Source organism: Molossus molossus, unplaced genomic scaffold (assembly GCF_014108415.1).
Source record: "Molossus molossus isolate mMolMol1 unplaced genomic scaffold, mMolMol1.p scaffold_m16_p_4, whole genome shotgun sequence".
NCBI lineage: Eukaryota > Metazoa > Chordata > Mammalia > Chiroptera > Molossidae > Molossus > Molossus molossus.
This window is the reverse complement of record NW_023425377.1, coordinates 67,376,010-67,394,654: the sequence shown is the minus strand read 5'-3', so window position 1 is coordinate 67,394,654 and position 18,645 is coordinate 67,376,010. Positions and strand designations below refer to the sequence as shown.

The window sequence follows — 18,645 nt, the reverse complement described above, 5'->3', positions numbered from 1 at the left end:
TCTGTGGCCCCTGCAACCCCCATCCTCCTCTTCTAACATCTGCCCCTCACTCACCCTTCTCCATCCCCACTTTGTGCTGTTCCCACCTAGGGCTTTGTGAGTGTTGTGCCCCCTGCCACCTTTCTTTCCTCCAGCTTTTTGCACGGTTTGGGCCCTCACTTCCTTCAGGTTTTGGTGCAGCATCTCCTCCCTGACTCCTTCTTGCCCTTAGCACTTTGTAACCCCCTCCTATTCCATTTTTCTCCCTTACCCTTATCATTATCTGACAGTTTTGTTGGCATGCCTGTGACGGTCCATGGAGGCTGGGGCAGCTGCAGGGAACTTAGTGGGGCTGGGGGTGGTCATTGAGAAATGAGATGGGGGAGGGCTCTGCAGGGCCTCAGATTTCCCCCCAGGGTATGAGGACCTGTGGGAGGTGCTAGAGGTCAGGGTTGAGAATTTGGGATGTGCTGGAGGTGGGGGGCTGGTGCCTGGGAGTAAGGGTACCTTCAAGAGTCACTTAAAGAAGGAAATGAAGCCTGGCCAGTGTGGCCCAATGGATCGAGCGACATCCCATAGACTGAGAGGTCCTGGTTCAAATCCTGGTCAGGGCACATGCCCATGTTGTGGGCTCGATCCCCAGTAGGGGGCATGCAGGAGGCAACCAATGGATGTTTCTCACGTTGATGTTTCTCTCTCTCCCTTCCTCTCTCTCTAAAAAATAGTAACATTTAGAAAAAAAATAAGAATGAAATAGAGATGAGGTGATTGCTTGGTGGGGCTGAGGAGGGTGCTGGCGGGGGGAGGAAGGAGACAGTGGCTCCCTTAAATCTCCCTCTCCCACTGGGTCCCCATGTCCCTCCTCATCTGGGAGCCTAGCACTTGCTCCCTCAGTCCCAATACGAACCCCAGGGACTGGGGGTGTCTGTCCAGCTCTGTCTCCCTAACTTGGGGACTCCTGGGGGCTAAGCCAGGGCTGAATCCCCTTGCATTGCCCTGCATGGGGCAGGCACAGTGTGGGTGGGCACCAGGTGGGGGGTAGACACCCCATCCCTGCCCTGCACACCAACAACTGGTTGCCTGGTCCTGCCAGATATCTGCCTTGCATCCTTCCTCCAAAGCCAGCCAGAAATTTTGCCTCCCACCCCTGCACCCACTCTTGGAACTCCTGGGGAAGCCCCTACAGAAACCAGCATCTCTGGGGTCCTTGGCCCAAGGGGAGTTGGGAGGATGCAGGTGCAGGGTGGGTGGGGCAGGGGGCGGGTACCCTCACTTCCCCAACACACACATTGAGGGGCCATGCTCTGGCTTCTGACCCCAGGCACTGGTTGCCCTGTTCCCAGAGAACCCCTGACCTGAGGAACCTGGGAAGCTGTTGGGTGGAGAGGGGTGTCTGCTTCACTCTAGGGGATCTTGGGACATAGCAGCAGGATGGGTGGGCGGCCCTCAAGCCCCCTGGACAAGAAGCAGCAGCAGCACCTGAGGGGTGAGTGGGGTGGGGAATGGTGAGTGAGGGTGGGGAGAGGATGGGGTTTCAGGGTTGTCAGATACATGGGATACCCTATTAATGTGAATTCTAGATAAGCAATAAATAATTTTTTAAGTATAAGTATGTCCTAAATTTTGTATGAGGGTATAGTTATGCAAAAAAATTAATTATTTATTTACCTGAAATTCAAATTTAACTCATGTCATGTACTTTTATTTGGTAAATGTGGTAACCCAGTTGAGGGCATGGGTTTGGGGTAGGGGACATGGGCCAGGTGGGAAGTGCCCTGGCTTAGTCAGATCTTGGGGGATCATTCTTCCAAGTAGGCAGAGATCAATAGGATGATCCCTCTGTGTAGATCCTGGGGACTGAGTCACAGTTCTGATTTGAGACAAAGAATGGCCAGTGCCCTCCATCCTGCATGCACATGATTGAGTATTTGCTGTGTGCTGGGCACTGGGGATACGATGGACTCATGATCTAGATCAGGACAGAGGTCTAGTTATCATTACATGAATGGATTCAATAAACTATTCTACAAGTGTCAGTTGTTTTTTCTGTAGTGGCTTAAGGAAAGATTTCTCTCTCCTATAGGGGTGGATACAGTGGTAGGTAGGCTGATAAAAGTTAGATAACCCAACTTTTTCCATCTCATGGTTCTACCATGCATGGCTTCTGTGCCTGAGATCACCTCATGGCACATAAAGGCTGCTGAAACTCCAGCCATTGGGTCTACATTCCAGGCAAAGCGATGGACTGTATGTTTTACATACAATCAGGTGAGTTCATCTTAGGGGAACAGCTTGAAGAACTTTAACATCTGGTGATCATTTGTAGATCTTGGGGGATCTACACAGAGGGATCTGTTGATCCCTGCCTACTTGGAAGAATGATCTCCCGAGATCTGACTAGGATCTTAGATCAGGATACAGAATACTTCCATCACTCTAGAAAGTTCCTCAGTGGCCCTGGCCGGTTTGGCTCAGTGGTTGGAGCATCAGCCTGGACCAGAGAGTCCTGGGTTCGGTTCCCACTAAGGGCACGTACCAAAATAAATAAATAAATAAATAAATAAATAAATAAATAAATAAATAAATAAATAAAAAAGAAAGTTTCTCTGTGCTGGGATGATGCTTTTAAAATATTTTGAAAATTTCTCTAGGTAAGGGGTGTAAAAAAACTTTCAGGTGCAATGGAAGTGTTCATTATCTTTTTGTTGATGTTGTTGTTAATCCTCACCCAAGGATATTTTTCATTGATTTTTATTTAAAAACATTTTTTTTCTTTATTGATTTTAGAGAGAGAAGAAGGGAGAGAGAGATAGAAACATCAATGAGAGAGAACATCAATTGGCTGCCTCCTTCATGCCCCCTGCTGGGGATCAGGCCCACAACCTGGGAGTGTGCCCTGACTGAGAATCGAACCTGCGACCTCTTGGTGTATGGATCGATGCTCAACCACTGAGCCACACCGGCGGGGCTCCATTGATTTTTAGATGGAGTGGAATGGAGATAGGGAGAGAGAGAGAGAGGGAGGGAAAGAGAGAGAAACATTGGTGTGAGAGACACATCAATTGATTGCCTCCTGCATGACCCCAAACGAGGCCAGGGATTGAACCTGCAACCCAGGTAGGTGCCCTTGACCTGGAATTGAACCCATAACCCTTAGGTCTGTGGACTGGTGCTCTAACCGCTGAGCCAAACCAGCTGGGGCCGAACTGTTCATTATCTTGATTGTGGTTTCTGGATGTGGACATGCATGAAAGCTCATTAAATTCTATGCTTTATACAATTTTTTAATTAATTAATTATTTATTTATTTATCCTCACCCAAGGACATTTTTGCATTTATCTTCAGATAGAGTGGGAGGGAGAGAGGGGGAAGGGAGAGAGAAATGTCGATGTCAGAGAGACACATCAACTGGTTGCCACCCACACGACCCCATTGGGGCAGGGGACAAACTGCAACCAAGGTACGTGCCCTTAGCGGGAACCAAACCTGGACTCTCTGGTCCGTGGGCCAATGCTCTAACTGCTGAGCCAAACCAGCCAGGGCTATGCTTTATACAATTAAAGTTTGTTGTGCATCAGTTAGAAATTAAGCCAGAGTCCTTTAACTACCCTCTAGCCCTTGTGGATGGAAACAGACAGCAGAGGGTTAAGGTTGAATGGAATTTGGAACATATCTTGTGGGGTAGCTTTGGGGTCTGGGGTGAGGGTAGAAGCCCACTAATTTCTTTCATCCTGTTCTGCCTTCCCCTTGTAGGTGGCCTGATTCAGCCACCTCACTGTTCCCTTGTCCCTGCAGGCCAGGTGGATGCCCTGCTGAAGAACTTCCTGCCCCAATACCGTTTGCAGCTGGCAGCCTCTGTCCTGCAGCAGATTTCTCAGGAGCTCATCCCCCAGGAGCTGGCTGGATGCCAACTGCTTCACAGCAAAGTGGGTGCCACAAACAAGGGTGGAGGGCTGCTGAGTGAGTGAGACTGTGGAGGTTGTTGGTTCAGTGAGGAGGGGCCCTTCTCACACCATAGTCCTTGCTGGTGCCCCGCTCTAGGGTGGCTATAACATTCACTGGTATGTCCTGGGCTGGATGCTGGGGACACAGCAGAGACCAAGACATATCCCCCTCTGCCTTCTGGGGCTCAGTTTGATTGGGGAAAATGACCCCAAACAAGTTGACATGATGCAGGATAACTTCTGATAAGTATTAGGAAAATAAAAGGAAGGGCGCTGTTGGGTGCGAGGAGTTAAGATGCAGGGGGGCTGAGATGTAAAGGGTGAGAAGGAGCCAGATCTGGAGCCCAGAATGGGAGGGGCATTGTAGGCAGAGGGCACAGTCAGTGCAAAAGCCCTGAGGTTGGAAAATGCTTGACTTAGGTCTGAGTGCCATACTCAAGGGCACAGCATGACCACTGGATGCCCAAGTTTTTGCATGTGAGGTGACCTTGCCTGGTGCACTTTCCATTCCTCCATGTACTTCAGTTGCCACTTCTTCCAGGAAGCCTTCTTGGATTGCCATCACCCCCACCTGAGTTGGCACCTCCTCTGAGACCCCCATTCCACTTTTCCAGCAAAGCCCCAAGTCACACATTAATCACCTCTATGGATCTGCTCTGTGACAGCAAGGGCCAGGCTTTGTCTCCTCTTCCTCCCACCTCCACCCCCCATGACCACGTGGTGCCTGCACTTAGTAGGGGTGCAGGAATAGTTTGTAGATGGAGCGAAGGAGCCTGGAGCTGCCTGGTCCCACATGTCTACTCAAGTGGCAATGACACTCAGGTCTTCCCGTGCCTGGCACAATGTACTCAGTCCTCACCAGCTTGGAAAATGGGTCTTAAACCAGCAAGGAAATCGAGGCACAGAAAGACAAAGTGAACTGCCTGAGGTCATACCACCAGCAAGAGGCAGAGGCATGATTTGAACTCAGAGCTCATGTTCCTTACTGACACTGGGTCCCCTGCCCCAACAGGGCTCTGAGTTTTCCCACCTCTCTCAGATGCCTCTTCTCCCAGTTGTGCCTGCCCTGAGGTGGGGGCTCTCTGATGCTGTGGACACAGAGTCCCCTCCCAGCCAAAGCTCTCCCTGTCCCTCTTGGGCATCATGGAGCCAGGGTGTCACCCCCACTTGTAGCTTACACCACCTGCTGCTTTCAGCCACCTGGCCGGGGCACAGCTGACATTGGGTTTCAAGCAGTGTGGAGGGACTTCCCTTGCTTCAGTTTGAACATTTTATATAATACTTATTTTATATGTTTGTATTTTATATATAATTTCTATGATAACATTTTAACAGTATTTTTGTGAAAATTCTCAGACCTGGAAAAGGTACAGAGAATCATTAACAAACACACCTGAGTTCCCACCACCACCAAAGAATCAAGATATCACAATGACAGTTAATTAATTCATCACCTATTTATTGAGCACCAACTATGCCCCATGTGCTGCTCTGGGACCCAGTGATGACACAAAACACACAATTCAGGTGTCCAGGTAGTAAGAAGAGTGACAAAGGAACTGAAACAGGGGACAAAGAAAATGTCTCCCTCCCTGAGGGTGGAGTCTGTGGGCAGAGGCCTGGTCTTTTCTCATAGTTAAACTACACCTGCCATGACCTAGCAACCTGACTTGTATTGGTTAGTTAATGCTGTATAACAATATACTACAAATAAGTAGCTTAAAACAACAGATACTTATTATCTCACAGTTGCTGTGAATCAGGAATCTAGATGCAGTTTCCCTGAGTCCTTTCTTTCAGAGTCTCTCACAGGCTGCAATCAAGATGTTGGCCAGTCCTGGGATCTCATTTGAGGCTCAAGTGGGGAAGGGTCCACATCCAGGTGAAATGGAGATGACAAGAATGCCCTGTCTCAGGGCTGTGTGGAAGATCAGTTCCTATTTGGAAGGGCCACAAAAAGTGCATGCTATGAGTGTGCTTCATAAAGAATAGGAGAGCCACATAGCAGCACCCAAGCACCCTGTACAAGGTGGCACCTGGGACACTGGGAACTGTCCTGGTAGTCTGGACACCGGAACACTGGCCAGTGCCTCTGATATCCAAGAACGCCTCCTCCACAGAAACTTCCCCGAGTCCGTGAGCACCGAGGACCCCTGACCCAGCTGTGGGGCCACCCGCCCCAGTGGCAGCCAATCTTCTGTGTTCTGCGTGGGGATGGCCACCTGGAGTGGTTCAGCCACAGGGAGGTGAGTGGTTTGTGTCCCTTTGGCCTCCAGATTTTCCATCCCACCCCCTCCCGGAGTGGGTTTGGGGTCTAGCTACTAGCATAGCCCCCCTGTTTCTTCAATCATCTAGCCTGAATAGAAGGCCCCTGTGTGCTTGGCCAGGGGTGGGCAACCATCTCCTGTTGTGCCAGGTAGATAAACTGAGGCCCAGGACAGGGGAGGGGCTTACTCAGCAGACCCAAGATTGAAACCATGTTAGGCCCACGTGCATTATGCCCATGCCCTGCTTCCTGGCTGGGGAATTCATTCAGGTCGCTTGTTGCCCTAGGATGCAGTTTCCACCTCTGTGAAATGGGTGATGATGGTCTACAAAGCAAGGGACTGTGCTGATTCAATGGGATAATCCTCGTAGAGCACTTGGGACTGGCCCAGCACACAGTGGGGGCTGCATGCTCTACTATGGAGGAGGGGAAAGAAGGGTGAAGGCAGAAAGGGGAGGTGGAGGATTTTCCCAGCTAACCCAAAACCTTCCTCTGGTCCTACACTGAGACATGAAAGCCACAGTTTAGACCTGTCCCAAAGTGGTTCTTTGGACACCTATTGTAGGAATATGAAAATGGAGACCGTCCTCTGGGTTCCATGGCTCTGACAGGATACACAGTCCTGACTTCCCAGCGTGAATATCTCCACCTGTTGGACGCTCTCTGCCCAGATTCCTCAGGTAAGACTCCTGGGGACCCCAAAGCAGGTTTCTCTGCTTCAGTGCTGTTGACACTGGGGCCTGATCATTCTTTGCAGTGGGGGCCACCCTGTGCACTGCAGGGTGTTGAACAGCATTCCTGGTCTCCGCCCACTAGATGCTAATAGCAGCCCCTACCCCAAGTGTGACAACTAAATATGTCTCTAGACATTGCCAAGTGTCCCTTGGGGGACAGAAATGTTTCTGGGTAAGCATCCCAACTCTAGAAAGAAAAACAGCCACTCACCAAAGCGAGAGAGGTTGGTCACTTGACCAGAATCAAAGCAGCGAAGGGTAAAAACAAAACCTGGTGTCAGCAACTATGTGGAGAGATGGGCACTGGTGGGTGGGGGAATTGCACAAACTTGATGCTGGGTGTATTGTTCAGTTTAGCATTTCCAGGAGGGTTCTCCCTCCCTCCCTCCCTCCCTCCCTCCCTCCCTCCCTCCTTTCCTCTCTCTCTCCTTCCTCTCTTCTATTATCCCTTCTTCTTCTTCTCCCCTCCCTCCTCGTTCTCTCTTTCTAATTCCTTCCCTTCATTACCCCTTCTCCTTTTCTCCCTCCCCATCCTCTTCTCTTTCTCCTTTTCTTTCTTTCTTTTTATTCCTCACCAGAGGATATTTTTTCTACTTATCAGATAGAGTGGGAGGGAGGGAGAGAGAGACAGAGAGAAACATCGATGTGATAGAGCCACATCGACTGGCTGCCCCCAGCATGACCCAACCAGGGCCTGGGACAAACTGCAACTGAGGTATGTGCCCTTGACTGGAATCATTGTCTGCAGGCCAACATTCCAACCCCTGAGCCAAATCAGCCAGGGCTCTTTCTCTCTCCTTTTCTTCCTCCCTCCCATTGACATACTGTGTAGGAACAGAAAAAGGAGCAGCACAACTGGGCTGGATGCATTTGATGAGAGCCTGTATTGTCTCATATAATCTGCCCAGTAGGTAGCCCCATCACTAGCTACCTCATTTCCATAATCACACATAGGCTGAGGGCTGTCACACAGTAAGGGTCAGAGCCAGAATTGTACCATTGGCCTCATTGAGGAGTAATCTTGCCACCAAATGGTATATATGCAGCAATAAGGGCAGTCTACAGAAATGTTGAGAATATTATAAACATTGGAATCTACCCACATACTCATCTTTTGGGGTTGATTAAATAAATTATGGCCCAGCCCTTAGAAAGGAAAGTGGTGCTGCTGCTGGAGGTGTCCCACATGCATGCAGAGTGCAAAAAGGTAGACCAGAAAACTCCATCTTCTTACAACAATGCACCCCATGCAGCTTTGTGCAGATTTAAAAATCTGGAATAATTTTCCCACACCCCTTGGAGACTGTGGTTGAAAAGCTGGGATGTCCAGGAACTTCTATCTTCTGGATTATTATATTTTACTGCAGTTTGTATGTACTACTCTGGAAATCAGAACAAAACACTGAGGATTTAGGAGACCCCAAATAAATTAAACAAAATCAAGTGCACTCATTGTGTCCTCCCAACCATTCTAGATCATTGATAACACTTTTGAGCCCATTTTACAGAATCTGAGAGACGAAAACTGTGCCCTACACGTAGAAAATGGTTTGGCCAAATTTGAACCTGGGCATGGCTGGCTCTGGCACCCCACTTCAAGAAGGGCTCAGATCACGTGCCAACTAGGATAGGTTGTTAGAGGCTGCTGGGGCCACTATGCTGAGAAGGATGCAGAGGCTGGGTGGGAAACAGTGCTGGGATGAATTGCTCATGTCTGCCCCCCTGGCACATTTTCCCCAGAGACTGAGCTGGAATAAGGATACTGCAGCTCTAATAGCATGGATCACACATATTGAGCAACTGCCCATGCCAGGGTCTCCTCTAAGTATTTCATGGTTATTTTCTCCTAGTAAATGAATGATTATAGAACAAATGAATAAATGAAGATGTGACCTCCTCTGTCTGCTTTCAGGAGACCATACACAGGAAGAGCCTGATCCCCTCCTGGAAATGCCTGTGAACTTTCCCCTGTTCCTGCAGCACCCATTCCGAAGGCATCTCTGTTTCTCTGCAGCCACAGGGGAGGCGCAGCGTGCGTGGAGGCTTGCCCTGCAGGGTGGCATCCGGCTTCGTGGCACAGGTGGATGGGGGAAGGTCAGGCAGGGGTAGGGCTTGGGGTCTGGGGTCAGATGGCTCTGCCCCTGCTGGCTATGGGACCTACTCCAAGTCTCAGTTTCCTTATCTATAAAATGGGTTGTGGAGGGAGCCAGATGGAATAGGGCTGTAAGAGGAACAGCCTTGTGAGAGCTTCCTTTGGGGGATCAAGGAGGGCTTCTAGGAGGAGGGCTTCTGAAGCTGGGGTCTGAAAAAGGTGGGCCAACCAGGTGATAAAGGGCAACAGGATCAACACATAAAACTGGGCAGGTTGTTGACTGAACGTACCTAAATGGAGGGGCAGTGGGGACCCAAGTACAGCCTGGTCTGCGACTGCCGGAAGGGGTTGCCTTTTCCTATGTTGTATAAAAGCCCTTTATGGGCTGATGATGGTCTTAGGGGAGGGTTTTCCTTGTGGAGGGCAATTCTTGGGCAAAGGTCTGGAGGTGGGTGAGACCTGGGTGTTTGGGACATGGCGGGGAGGCAGAGGGCTTGCTGCCTCTTGGGGAGATGGGGAGCCAGGCAGATGTGAGGGCAGGGGAGGGCTGGGCGGGAACTAAGGAGCTGCCCACTTCCTCGCCCCCCAGTACTGCAGCGAAGTCAGGCCCCTGCCGCCCGTGCCTTCCTGGAGGCCATACGGCTTTACCGGCAGCACCAAGGCCACTATGGCCACGACGACACCACTCTGGGTTCGGACGCAGAGGTTAGTGCCGCTCAAGGCCGCACCCGGGACCCCAGAAACCCTCTGAGCCCTTAGCGGAGCCCACGGTCCCTTCTCCTGTAGGTGCTGACCGCAGTGCTAATGCGGGACCTGCTGCCGGCGCTGCGAGCCGAGAACCAGCCAAGCTTAAGGGGGACTGGCCGAGCCAGGGCCTGGGCCTGGGCAGAGGTACGTGCGGGATAGCGGAGGTGCGACAGAAGCACACGGGTGGCCGCCGGACCCGGACACCCAGCTCTGCCCTCCCCGCGTCTGTCGCCTAAACTGTCTCCCAATCTCTCTGCGTCTCTCTCTCTGTCGGTCCCTCCACCCCGCGCTCCTGGCCCGTGGAATCCCTTGGGCTGTTCGGGCAGTTTCTGGATGCGATTCACGCCGCCGTCCTGGCCGGGGCCTCAGCGGGTCTCCGCGCCTTTCAGCCTGAAAAAGACGAGCTGCTCGTGGCTCTGGAGAGGACGATCCGCCCGGACATGGACCAGATGCTGAGGCTGCAAGGGCGCGTGGCAGGGAAGCTACGGGGTAAAGCATGGATGGGGGGCGGGATGCGGAGCTGGGCAAGGCGGAGCCTAGATGGAGCGGGACTTGGCGGGGCGGGGCTGGGAGCCTGAGAGAGAGGTGAACAAGGGGGGCGGGGCCTGTGCAGGGACAGACGGGGTTGGGGGCTAAGGAAGAAGGGGAGCAGGATGGAGTAAGGGGCGGAGCCTAAAGTGTGAGACCGGATGACCCGGCAAGGGAAGGATGGGCGAATAAAAGGGCGTGGCGTGAGGGGCGGGGACTAGGTGGGAGAATGGGCGTGGCCTTGAAGCTGTGACTGGATCCGGGCGGGGTCAAGGAGGTGGCGGGGGGGGGGCGGCGAGGGGGCGGGGGGGCGGCGAGGGGGCGGGGGGGCGGCGAGGGGGCGGGGGGGCGGGGAAAAGGGGTCGGTCCAGGGTTGGAGCTGGTGAGACCAGGTCTGGAGAGGACAGGAGGTACTGGCAGTGGCATGTCTGACCCGGGTTCAGTCAGATGACGGAGGTGGCTCCCATTCCGCTAAGTTACAAAGAGAACTGGGCTGGAATCCGGACTGAAATCCGGACTCTGCCTTCCTGGCTGGACTGCTGAGCCCACCCCACTGCACTCGAAGCCTCCGTTTCACAGTTAAATGGGGTAGAGAGGGTGCTCAGAGTCTGTGTTCCCATCCACCTCATCCTGCTGAGCCTAGGGTCTCCCCACGACTCCATTTGCGGAGCACCTTGCGAAGGAGACCCAGGCCAATGTTTTCCACTCTCAGCCGAGGTCCGGGGCCCCCTGGAGTCGTGCCTGCGCAAAAAGGTGGACGCGCAGCTGCCCCGGGTCACGCAGACTCTGCTAAACACCGTGGAAGCAGCACTCGCGGCGGTGCAGACCCTTCTAGCCCAGGGCATGGACCGCTTGTCTCGCCACCTGCGTGGAAGCCCCTCCAGCGCCCGGCTGCGGAAAGAGGTGACCTCTAGTGGGTGAGGGTTTCATTGGGCCGAGTGTTAACTTCATAGAAGAATTACACGAACCTTGCATCTTTCTTGTTTGACAACCTTCTCTTTTGAAAAATCTCGAAACAACTTTATTTCTAGGCTGCCTTTTACTTATTGTGGACCACCATGCTATGGTCATTGGGGCACAGTTTAAAACGTGGGGGAAAGAAGATGACAAGGGTAGCACTTAATGATTTCATTCTGTAGTCATGTTTTCCCCAAACTCTTCTGTTTAGCTAGAGTCTATCCTGTCTCCAGAGAATTCTGCTCCATACAGGTCAGCTCAATTCTTCTGATATTAAATGAGCACCTACTATGCATCAGGAAACCTTCAACTCGTTAAGCATGTATTTCATAATCACCTCCTCCAGGAACTTTCCCTTGACCCTCTCTGTACCAGCTGCCTGTGCTTCCCTCCTCATGAAGGCATTTATACACTACTGTGGTTGATTGTCTATAGTCTCTCTCTCCCAAGCTCCGTGAGGGCACAGATGGTGTTGAGTTACTCCACTTATGCAGGCCTAGGGCCCAGCACACAGAGGCCATCAGGTGGTGGGTGTAGGTGCCACAAGGGCTGAGTATGCCCATTTCCCCTCAGTCTTGCCAGCACTGCATATTATCATTTTTCTAGGTCTTACCATTTTATGTCTATCACACTATACCTCACTGTTACTTTTATTGTGCATTTTTGTGACGATAACTGAGGTAAAATGTGTTTCCATTTGTGTTTTTCCTTTGATGAATTAGCGGTGAGGTCCCTGGCCCTGCTTTTCCATCAGCTGATGGTGTTTTTCTCACCTGACTGCCATTGGAGCACAGGTTTACTCATTTGGTGAGATGCCATGGGATCCAGAGCTGATGCAGACCTGCTACCATGAGGCTGAGCGGAGCCAGAGACGCCTAGGGCAGCTAGTGGTACCTTTTGGCTTCCTTGGAGCACGAAGTCTGGTGTTTGGGGCCCAGGATCTTGCACAGCAGGTGAGGGTGAATGGGAGGCTGGGAGAAAGGGAGGCAAAGGCAATAGCCTTCACTGAGCAGATGTCAGGTGTGTGCTGGGGAGATCATGATGACCAAGACAGAACTGGCCTTCCCTCTCTAGGCTCCCAGTGTCATGTAGACATGAACACATGTGGTAGACAGGGCTGTGGTGGGAATGCACAGGTGCTATGGGAGCCCCGAGGAGGTGCCTGACCCATCTTAAGGGTTGGGAGGACTTCCAAGCTGGAGCAGAAGTGGGAGAAATGGGGGATGGGACATGTCCTGGGAGGGAATAGTGTGTATAAATGCTGGGAGGTGAGAAAGCCCAACTGCCTTTGGGGAAAATAGAGCAATTTAGAAACATTGGGTTGCAGGTTTCAAGGGAGGGCAGAATGGTGAGAGATGTGCCAGTGAGGTGGGTGGACAGATGGGTCAGGTTCTTCAGCATGGGGTTAAGAGGCTGGGCTTGTCCCAAGGGCAATGGGGAGCCACAGCAGGTGTGTGAGCAGGGAAGGGGTGTGATCAAATTTAAAGTTAAGAAGCCATACCTGCCTGGGGGAGCATGGGCTATTGGAGGCAGGAGTGGAGAAGCCTGAACTAGTTGAGGGCTGTTGGTGGAGGGAAGTGGGGTGTGTTTTGAAGTCCAAGGGGTTGGGCCTGACCAGTGTGGCTCAGTGGTTGAGCATTGACCAAGAGATCACCGGTTCAATTCCCGGTCAGGGCACATGCCCAGGTTGTGGGCCAAATCCCCAGTGGGGGGCATGCAGGAGGCAGCCAGTTGATATTCTTTCTCATCGATGTTTCTACCTCTCTCTCTAAAATAAAAAAAAAAAAGAAGGCCAAGGGATTGGGACCTGCTAATAGGCATGGTAAGTGAAGGAGACAGGAATTGAGAAGACCTAGAGCTGCCTGGCACAGTTGTTCAATTTGCATACTGTTCAAGAGTGCTCAGCTGATGAAGCTGTCCCCAGGCTGGGCACCCTGGCACCATCCTCCAGAAGGGCAGCAGCTATCTATCAGTTTGCACATAGGTCCCCACTAACTGGATGATCCCTAGGCCCTGAGAGGAAGAGGAGCTATTTCTTGAGACAAGAAGGAGGTTGAGACCTGGCCAGCATGGCTTAGTGGTTAAAGCGTCAGTCCACACATTAAAGGGTCACAGATTCGATTCCCAGTCAAGGACATGGGTTGCAGGTTCGATCCCTGGTATGGGGGAGGCAACCAATCAATGTGTCTCTCTCACATAGATGTTCCTCTCTCCCTCTCTCTCCTCTCTCCTTCTCTCTCTCTCTCTCTCTCTCTGTCTCTCTCTCTTCCTCTCCCCTCCCCTTTCTCCCTCACTCCTTCCCTTCCTCTTCCACTCTCTCTAAAAAGTAGAAAAAATTTTCTCAGATGAGGATGAAAAACAAATTTTTTTTTAAAAGAAGAAGGTGGAGGAAAGTGGCTGGTAGAGACAGAGTGGCTGTGAGAAGATGTTAGCTGGGCAGGAATGAGTCTGATAAGGCCAGAGAGGGGATTACCCAGGTTGTCCCATTTCCTCCTCCCACAGCTCATGGCCGATGCTGTGGCCACTTTCCTGCAGCTGGCCGACCAGTGTCTGACCACAGCCCTGGACTGCAACCAGGCTGCCCAACAGCTGGAGAAAGTCAGGGGGCGTGTACTAAAGGTGAGGCCTGTGGGGAGGGCACAGACACGGGCCTGGGTCCCCAGATGGCCCCTGGACTGGCCACTGTGTATGTTGAGCAGAAGTTCCAGTCAGACAGTGGCTTAGCGCAGAGGAGGTTCGTCCGCGGGTGGCAGCTCTGCATCTTTTTGCCCTTTGTACTGAGCCAGCTGGAGTCAAGCTGCAAAATGGTGAGTGAATGAGGGGCATGCAGGCGGGTCCTGGAGGGCGGCCAAGCATCTGTCTCTCTATAAAGTGGTAAAAGTGCTCGCTCCCTCACAGAGCTCCTGTGACAATTAGAGACTTTTGTTCCCTGAGCTCTGGGGCTCCACTGGGTTCCCACAATGCCCTCTGCTTCTCCCATGACAGTGCTCAATATCTGTCACTTGAAAGCTGGGGTGAGGGCACTTGGATCACATACTAACATGTGACACAGGTTTCAGAGAAGAGAGGAGGCAGAGGGAGTGGTGTGTGTGGGTGTTGGGGGAGCTATGGTCATGGAGGCTCTCCCAGAGAAGATGACACTTGAGAGGGAGTGAGCTGAAGGCAAGAGCCAGGCCCGGGGAAAGGGCATTCCAGGCAGAGGCACAGCATGTGCAAAAGCCGTGAGGTAGACCTGTGCCTGGTGTGTTGGGGGAACAGTGAGACCAGTGTGGCTGGGGTCGGTGAGTGAAGCAATGGGAAAGAGATGAAGGGAGAGGTCACAGGGGCCTGGCCACAAAGGGCTTAGGGGCACAAGGCAGGGGTTGGCCCCACATGCTAACAACTCCTCTAGAGGAAGTGGCTGTGGGGGTCCTAGAGGAGACATCTGTGCTATTCCTGTTGAAGTGGAATGTACTTTGTTTCATCAATCTGCACAGCAACCTTAGGGAATATGGGTCAAAGAGTCCATTTTATTTTATTTATTTATTTTGTTTTTTATGTTTGTTTTTTAGAGAGAGAGCAATCGGTTGCCTCCTGCATGCGCCCCAACAGGGGATTGAACCTGCAACCTGGGCATATGCCCTGACCGGGAATCAAACCTGAGACTTTCTAGTGCACAGGATGATGCTCCAACCAACTGAGTCAGGAAGTGAGCCCATTTTAAAGATGAGGAAATTGAGGCCCAAGTCCACCTGGGTACCTAGGGTCAGAGCTGGAGCTGACAACAATGCACAGCCCACCCCTCCAGCCCAGCCCCTCCTTTCCAGGAACTGCCTGGGTTTGAAGGGGATGTTCTTGCTGTGGGGAGCCCTGCCCTGACCATCGAGAGTGTCTATGAGGATGTCATCCGGGGGGTCCTGCTGCAGAGGATAGATGGAGGTGAGACTGCAGATAGACATTCACACTTAGTCCTTCAACAATCCCTGCCGGGTTTTTGTGGGCTGGCATTGAGGCCCCAAGAGTTCTTTGCCTCTCAGGATTTCCTGCCCTGGGGAAAGGCTCCAGAACCATTTCTTCTTCCTTCTGCCTTGTCTGTTCACTCATGACCCAATGTCTGTGACTGCTGATACCTGTGCATTAACTTGGGGCTGAGTGGTGTGCAAGGGTGATTCAGGGTGAGTCACCACCTCCACATGGCCCACATAAAGGGAGGGAAAGACAACAGAAGAAGAGGAGGCTGGAGGCTGCCGGGCAGACATGCAGGGGCTTGAATGATAGGCAGAGGAGTTTATACTTTTTTGGGCAGGGAATAGGGAGTCATGTAGGGTGTGTGAGCAGAGGATGACTATGGCCAGATTGAAAATAAGGGAGAGGCTGAGGGCACGGTTTTGGGGGAAAATGATGGGTCCAAGCAGGGACAGCCACCAAGAGGATGGAACCCAGTGATGATGAGGCAGGAGCAGAGGTGCCAAATTGCTGGCCTGGGTGTCACCAAGTACACAGGAGGGGCCACAACCTGGGGATGGAGAGTAGAGAAAGGGGAGGCACCCCCGAGAGTCTGTATTTGAAGGACACAAAGAGGAAGAACAGATGCAGACAGAGCAGCCTGAACGGTGATGGCAGAGTTCTGAGAGCTAGGAAGTGAGGGTGAAGATGTGGGCTCCATCTGTGGGTAGCCAACACACACACACACACACACACACACACACACACAACGAGTTCTCTGGAGTAGGGAACACTTTAAATGGTAAAAGGCTATTCTCTGATTGGAAAAAAAAAATTCCAAAACAGGGAACACCTTTATTTCCAGAGATTTTTCATGTCCTTAGCAGTTTGATACTCAGTGGATTTGTGACATCTGCTTGGAAGGCAGTGTTGTGAGGTGGAGCTGGTAGCATCTGACTCGGTGAAGATGTTGGGATTGGCTAACCATGTCTGTCGGGTGCACAGGCATGGAGAGAGGCTCAAATAAGTCATCTGTTTAAGGTTCCTGGTTGTGCCCTTTCCTCCATCCTTAGCCTTCTTGTGTCTTCTTAGGGAGAATGTGTGGAAACCCTTTGATGCCTGGGCTTCTCCAGGTAGGTTCAAGGGTTATCTGTTGTTTTAGAATTGAAAAAGGCCCTCGGTGCCAATGATGTGTCCTGTGCTTTGGATGGCTGCTCTGAGGCCCCATAGGACCAGCCAGGAGCAGGTAAGGGCCTCACAGGTTCTTGGCTATGCTAGTGAATTGCTGGGGGGTAGGGGGAAGCTTTACAGGGTATATGGGATGGTTGAAAATGTAGGTTCCTAGCCCTGGCCGGTTTGGCTCAGCGGTTAGAGTGTCGACCTGCGGCCCAGAGAGACTTGGGTTTGGTTCCCACTAAGGGCATGTACCTTGGTTGCAATTTATCCCGGGCCATGTTTCTCTCTCTCTCTCTCTCTCTCTCTCTCTCTCTCTCTCTCTCTCTCTCTCTCTCTCTCTCTCTCTTCCTCTCTCTCCCTCACACTCTATCTGAACAAAAAGTGGAAAAATGTCCTTGGGTGAGGATAAAAAAAAAAAAGGAAACAAAATGTAGGTTCCTGGATGGAACAGTAGCCACCTGTCTCCTGATATGGCTGGTCTGGCCAAGCTCATGGTGAATAAGAGCCGTGAGGAGAAATGGAGTGTGTTGGAGCTACAGAGGGACCCTCTAAGCCCAGGCTCTGACATGCACATGAATTTGTGTCCATCTCATCTGGCCAACACTCACTGGGGCCTCTTCCGGCAGCTCCTAGTTCCCAACACTGAAAGGAGAGATTGTGGTGATGGGAGCCTTGGGTTCACCATGAGCAAGGGCTCTGTAAGATGGGAGCGGGGATTTTATAGTGGCTCAGCAATTCTTATGAGAGTTTTGGGAACACACCCAACTAAACTGATTCCACATTCTTCACCCACAGAAACTCTGAGATAATAGACATATGTTGTTTTCAGCTTCTAATTTTGGGGGCCATTTTTTATGCATAATATGGATCTGGGGCAGCATCCCATAGTCAGCTGCTTTAGAGAAACTGATGAATATCAGTTTCTTTGTTCATCACACTCACTGGGATAAACAAAAATTAAATAGTCTTACAAAGACTTCTGGGTATCAGAATGTTTTGTGATTTGTGATTGGCAATGAAAGATTATAGGTGAGTTCCTTAATTTTGATCAGAATCTAAGTGATGATGGGTTTTGCTTCTAGTCTTTCCCTCTAACAGTTAATGCCACAGGGGATGACTTCATATGTCCTTTTCAGGCAAGTGCAGGTCTTTGTGGATGAATCCCCCAATGTGAAATATCATGGTTTAGAGCATGTGTGCTTGTCATTCCAGTAGTGGTCTCCAGAGCTCCCACCTGGTTGCTGCCCCTCACCTGTGTGCAGGTGGCCCATTTCCCCACAGACTGCACAGGCTGTCAACTGACTTAGACTTTCTTACACCTTCTGGGTGGAAATTTGTGTCTTGGCTTCATTTGAATGAGCACATCTTCATGGAGATGAAAATAAGCATCTTTTTGTGTGTTTAGGAACTGTTTTTAGCTCTTCTGTGGAGCTCTGTTTCTATCCTTGGCTCACTTATGTTCTAGGTGCTTATAAATTAAATTTTTGTTACTAATATCCAATTTACTGAGCATTTATTATGTGCCATGCATTCTATGTATCCAATTCTTTGGCATCGTTGTAACACTTTCCATTTTACAGATGATGCTCAGAGAGAGTTGCCCCAAGCAGCCAGGCTCCTGCACTGAGGTCCAGCCACTCTGCCTACTGCCTCCTCCAGGGATGTTCTGGAGCTGAATCTTCCTGCAACTGTTTTCATTACCCATAGATAAATGTCTACTAGTGGAATTTCTGAGTCATATGACCATTTCAAGGCTTTCATAACCAAGTCACCTCCACCTCCTTTTCTGAAAGGCTGTGCCTTTTACATTCCCAGCAGCAGCATTTGTGCATATTCTCCATATCCTTTCCAAACAGTAGAAATTTTCATAAAAGAAAACAGTCAATTTGATAGGCACACACATTTCATTTTTTAAATTTTGATTTTTTTTATGACTAAGATGAGTCTAAAAATGTGTTTATTGGGCCCTGACCAATTTGGCTCAGCAGTTAGAGGGTCGGCCTGTGGACTAAAGGGTCATGGATTTGATTTCCAGTTAAAGGCATGTACCTAGATTGCAGTTTTGATCTCTGGCCCCAGTGGGGGTCATGCAGGAGGCAACCAATCGATGTGTCTTTCTCACATCTATGTGTCTCTCTCACATCGATGTTTCTCTCTCTCTCCCTCCCTCCCTTCCACTCTATCTAAAAATCAATGGAAAAATATCCTTGGGTGAGGATTAAAAAAAGTTTATTAGCCATTTAAATGTGTTTTGTTTTCTTTTTAAATTGAATTGTCTGTTCATGGGTTTCCTAACT

General features: G+C 50.9%; 1 protein-coding gene across 2 annotated transcripts; it reads left to right on the top strand.

Annotated features, from left to right (window-relative positions):
• Positions 1-1,280: 1,280 nt before the first annotated feature.
• On the top strand, positions 1,281-18,252 carry NIBAN3 (niban apoptosis regulator 3). Of its 2 annotated transcripts, XM_036240303.1 has the most exons (15): positions 1,281-1,465; positions 3,776-3,906; positions 6,045-6,170; positions 6,756-6,870; positions 8,837-9,004; positions 9,606-9,721; positions 9,803-9,907; positions 10,090-10,252; positions 11,004-11,194; positions 12,043-12,201; positions 13,751-13,867; positions 13,948-14,055; positions 15,055-15,166; positions 16,335-16,418; positions 17,929-18,037. In XM_036240303.1, exons 1-14 carry the CDS (start codon positions 1,411-1,413, stop codon positions 16,400-16,402), a joined length of 1,734 nt encoding a protein of 577 aa, XP_036096196.1. In that variant the 5' UTR covers positions 1,281-1,410; the 3' UTR covers positions 16,403-16,418; positions 17,929-18,037. The 2 variants fall into 2 exon arrangements, with proteins under 2 accessions (XP_036096196.1, XP_036096197.1); XM_036240304.1 differs by lacking the exons at positions 13,751-13,867; positions 13,948-14,055; positions 15,055-15,166; positions 16,335-16,418 and having other exon boundaries at positions 17,929-18,252.
• The last annotated feature ends 393 nt before the right edge of the window (positions 18,253-18,645 follow it).

Coding starts and splice junctions, on each gene's coding strand:
- NIBAN3 (XM_036240303.1), top strand. CDS start 1,411: ATGGGTGGGCGGCCCTCAAGCCCCCTGGACAAGAAGCAGCAGCAGCAC. Junction 11,195..12,042: donor GCGCCCGGCTGCGGAAAGAG/GTGACCTCTAGT, acceptor ATTGGAGCACAG/GTTTACTCATTTGGTGAGAT. Junction 14,056..15,054: donor TGGAGTCAAGCTGCAAAATG/GTGAGTGAATGA, acceptor CCTCCTTTCCAG/GAACTGCCTGGGTTTGAAGG.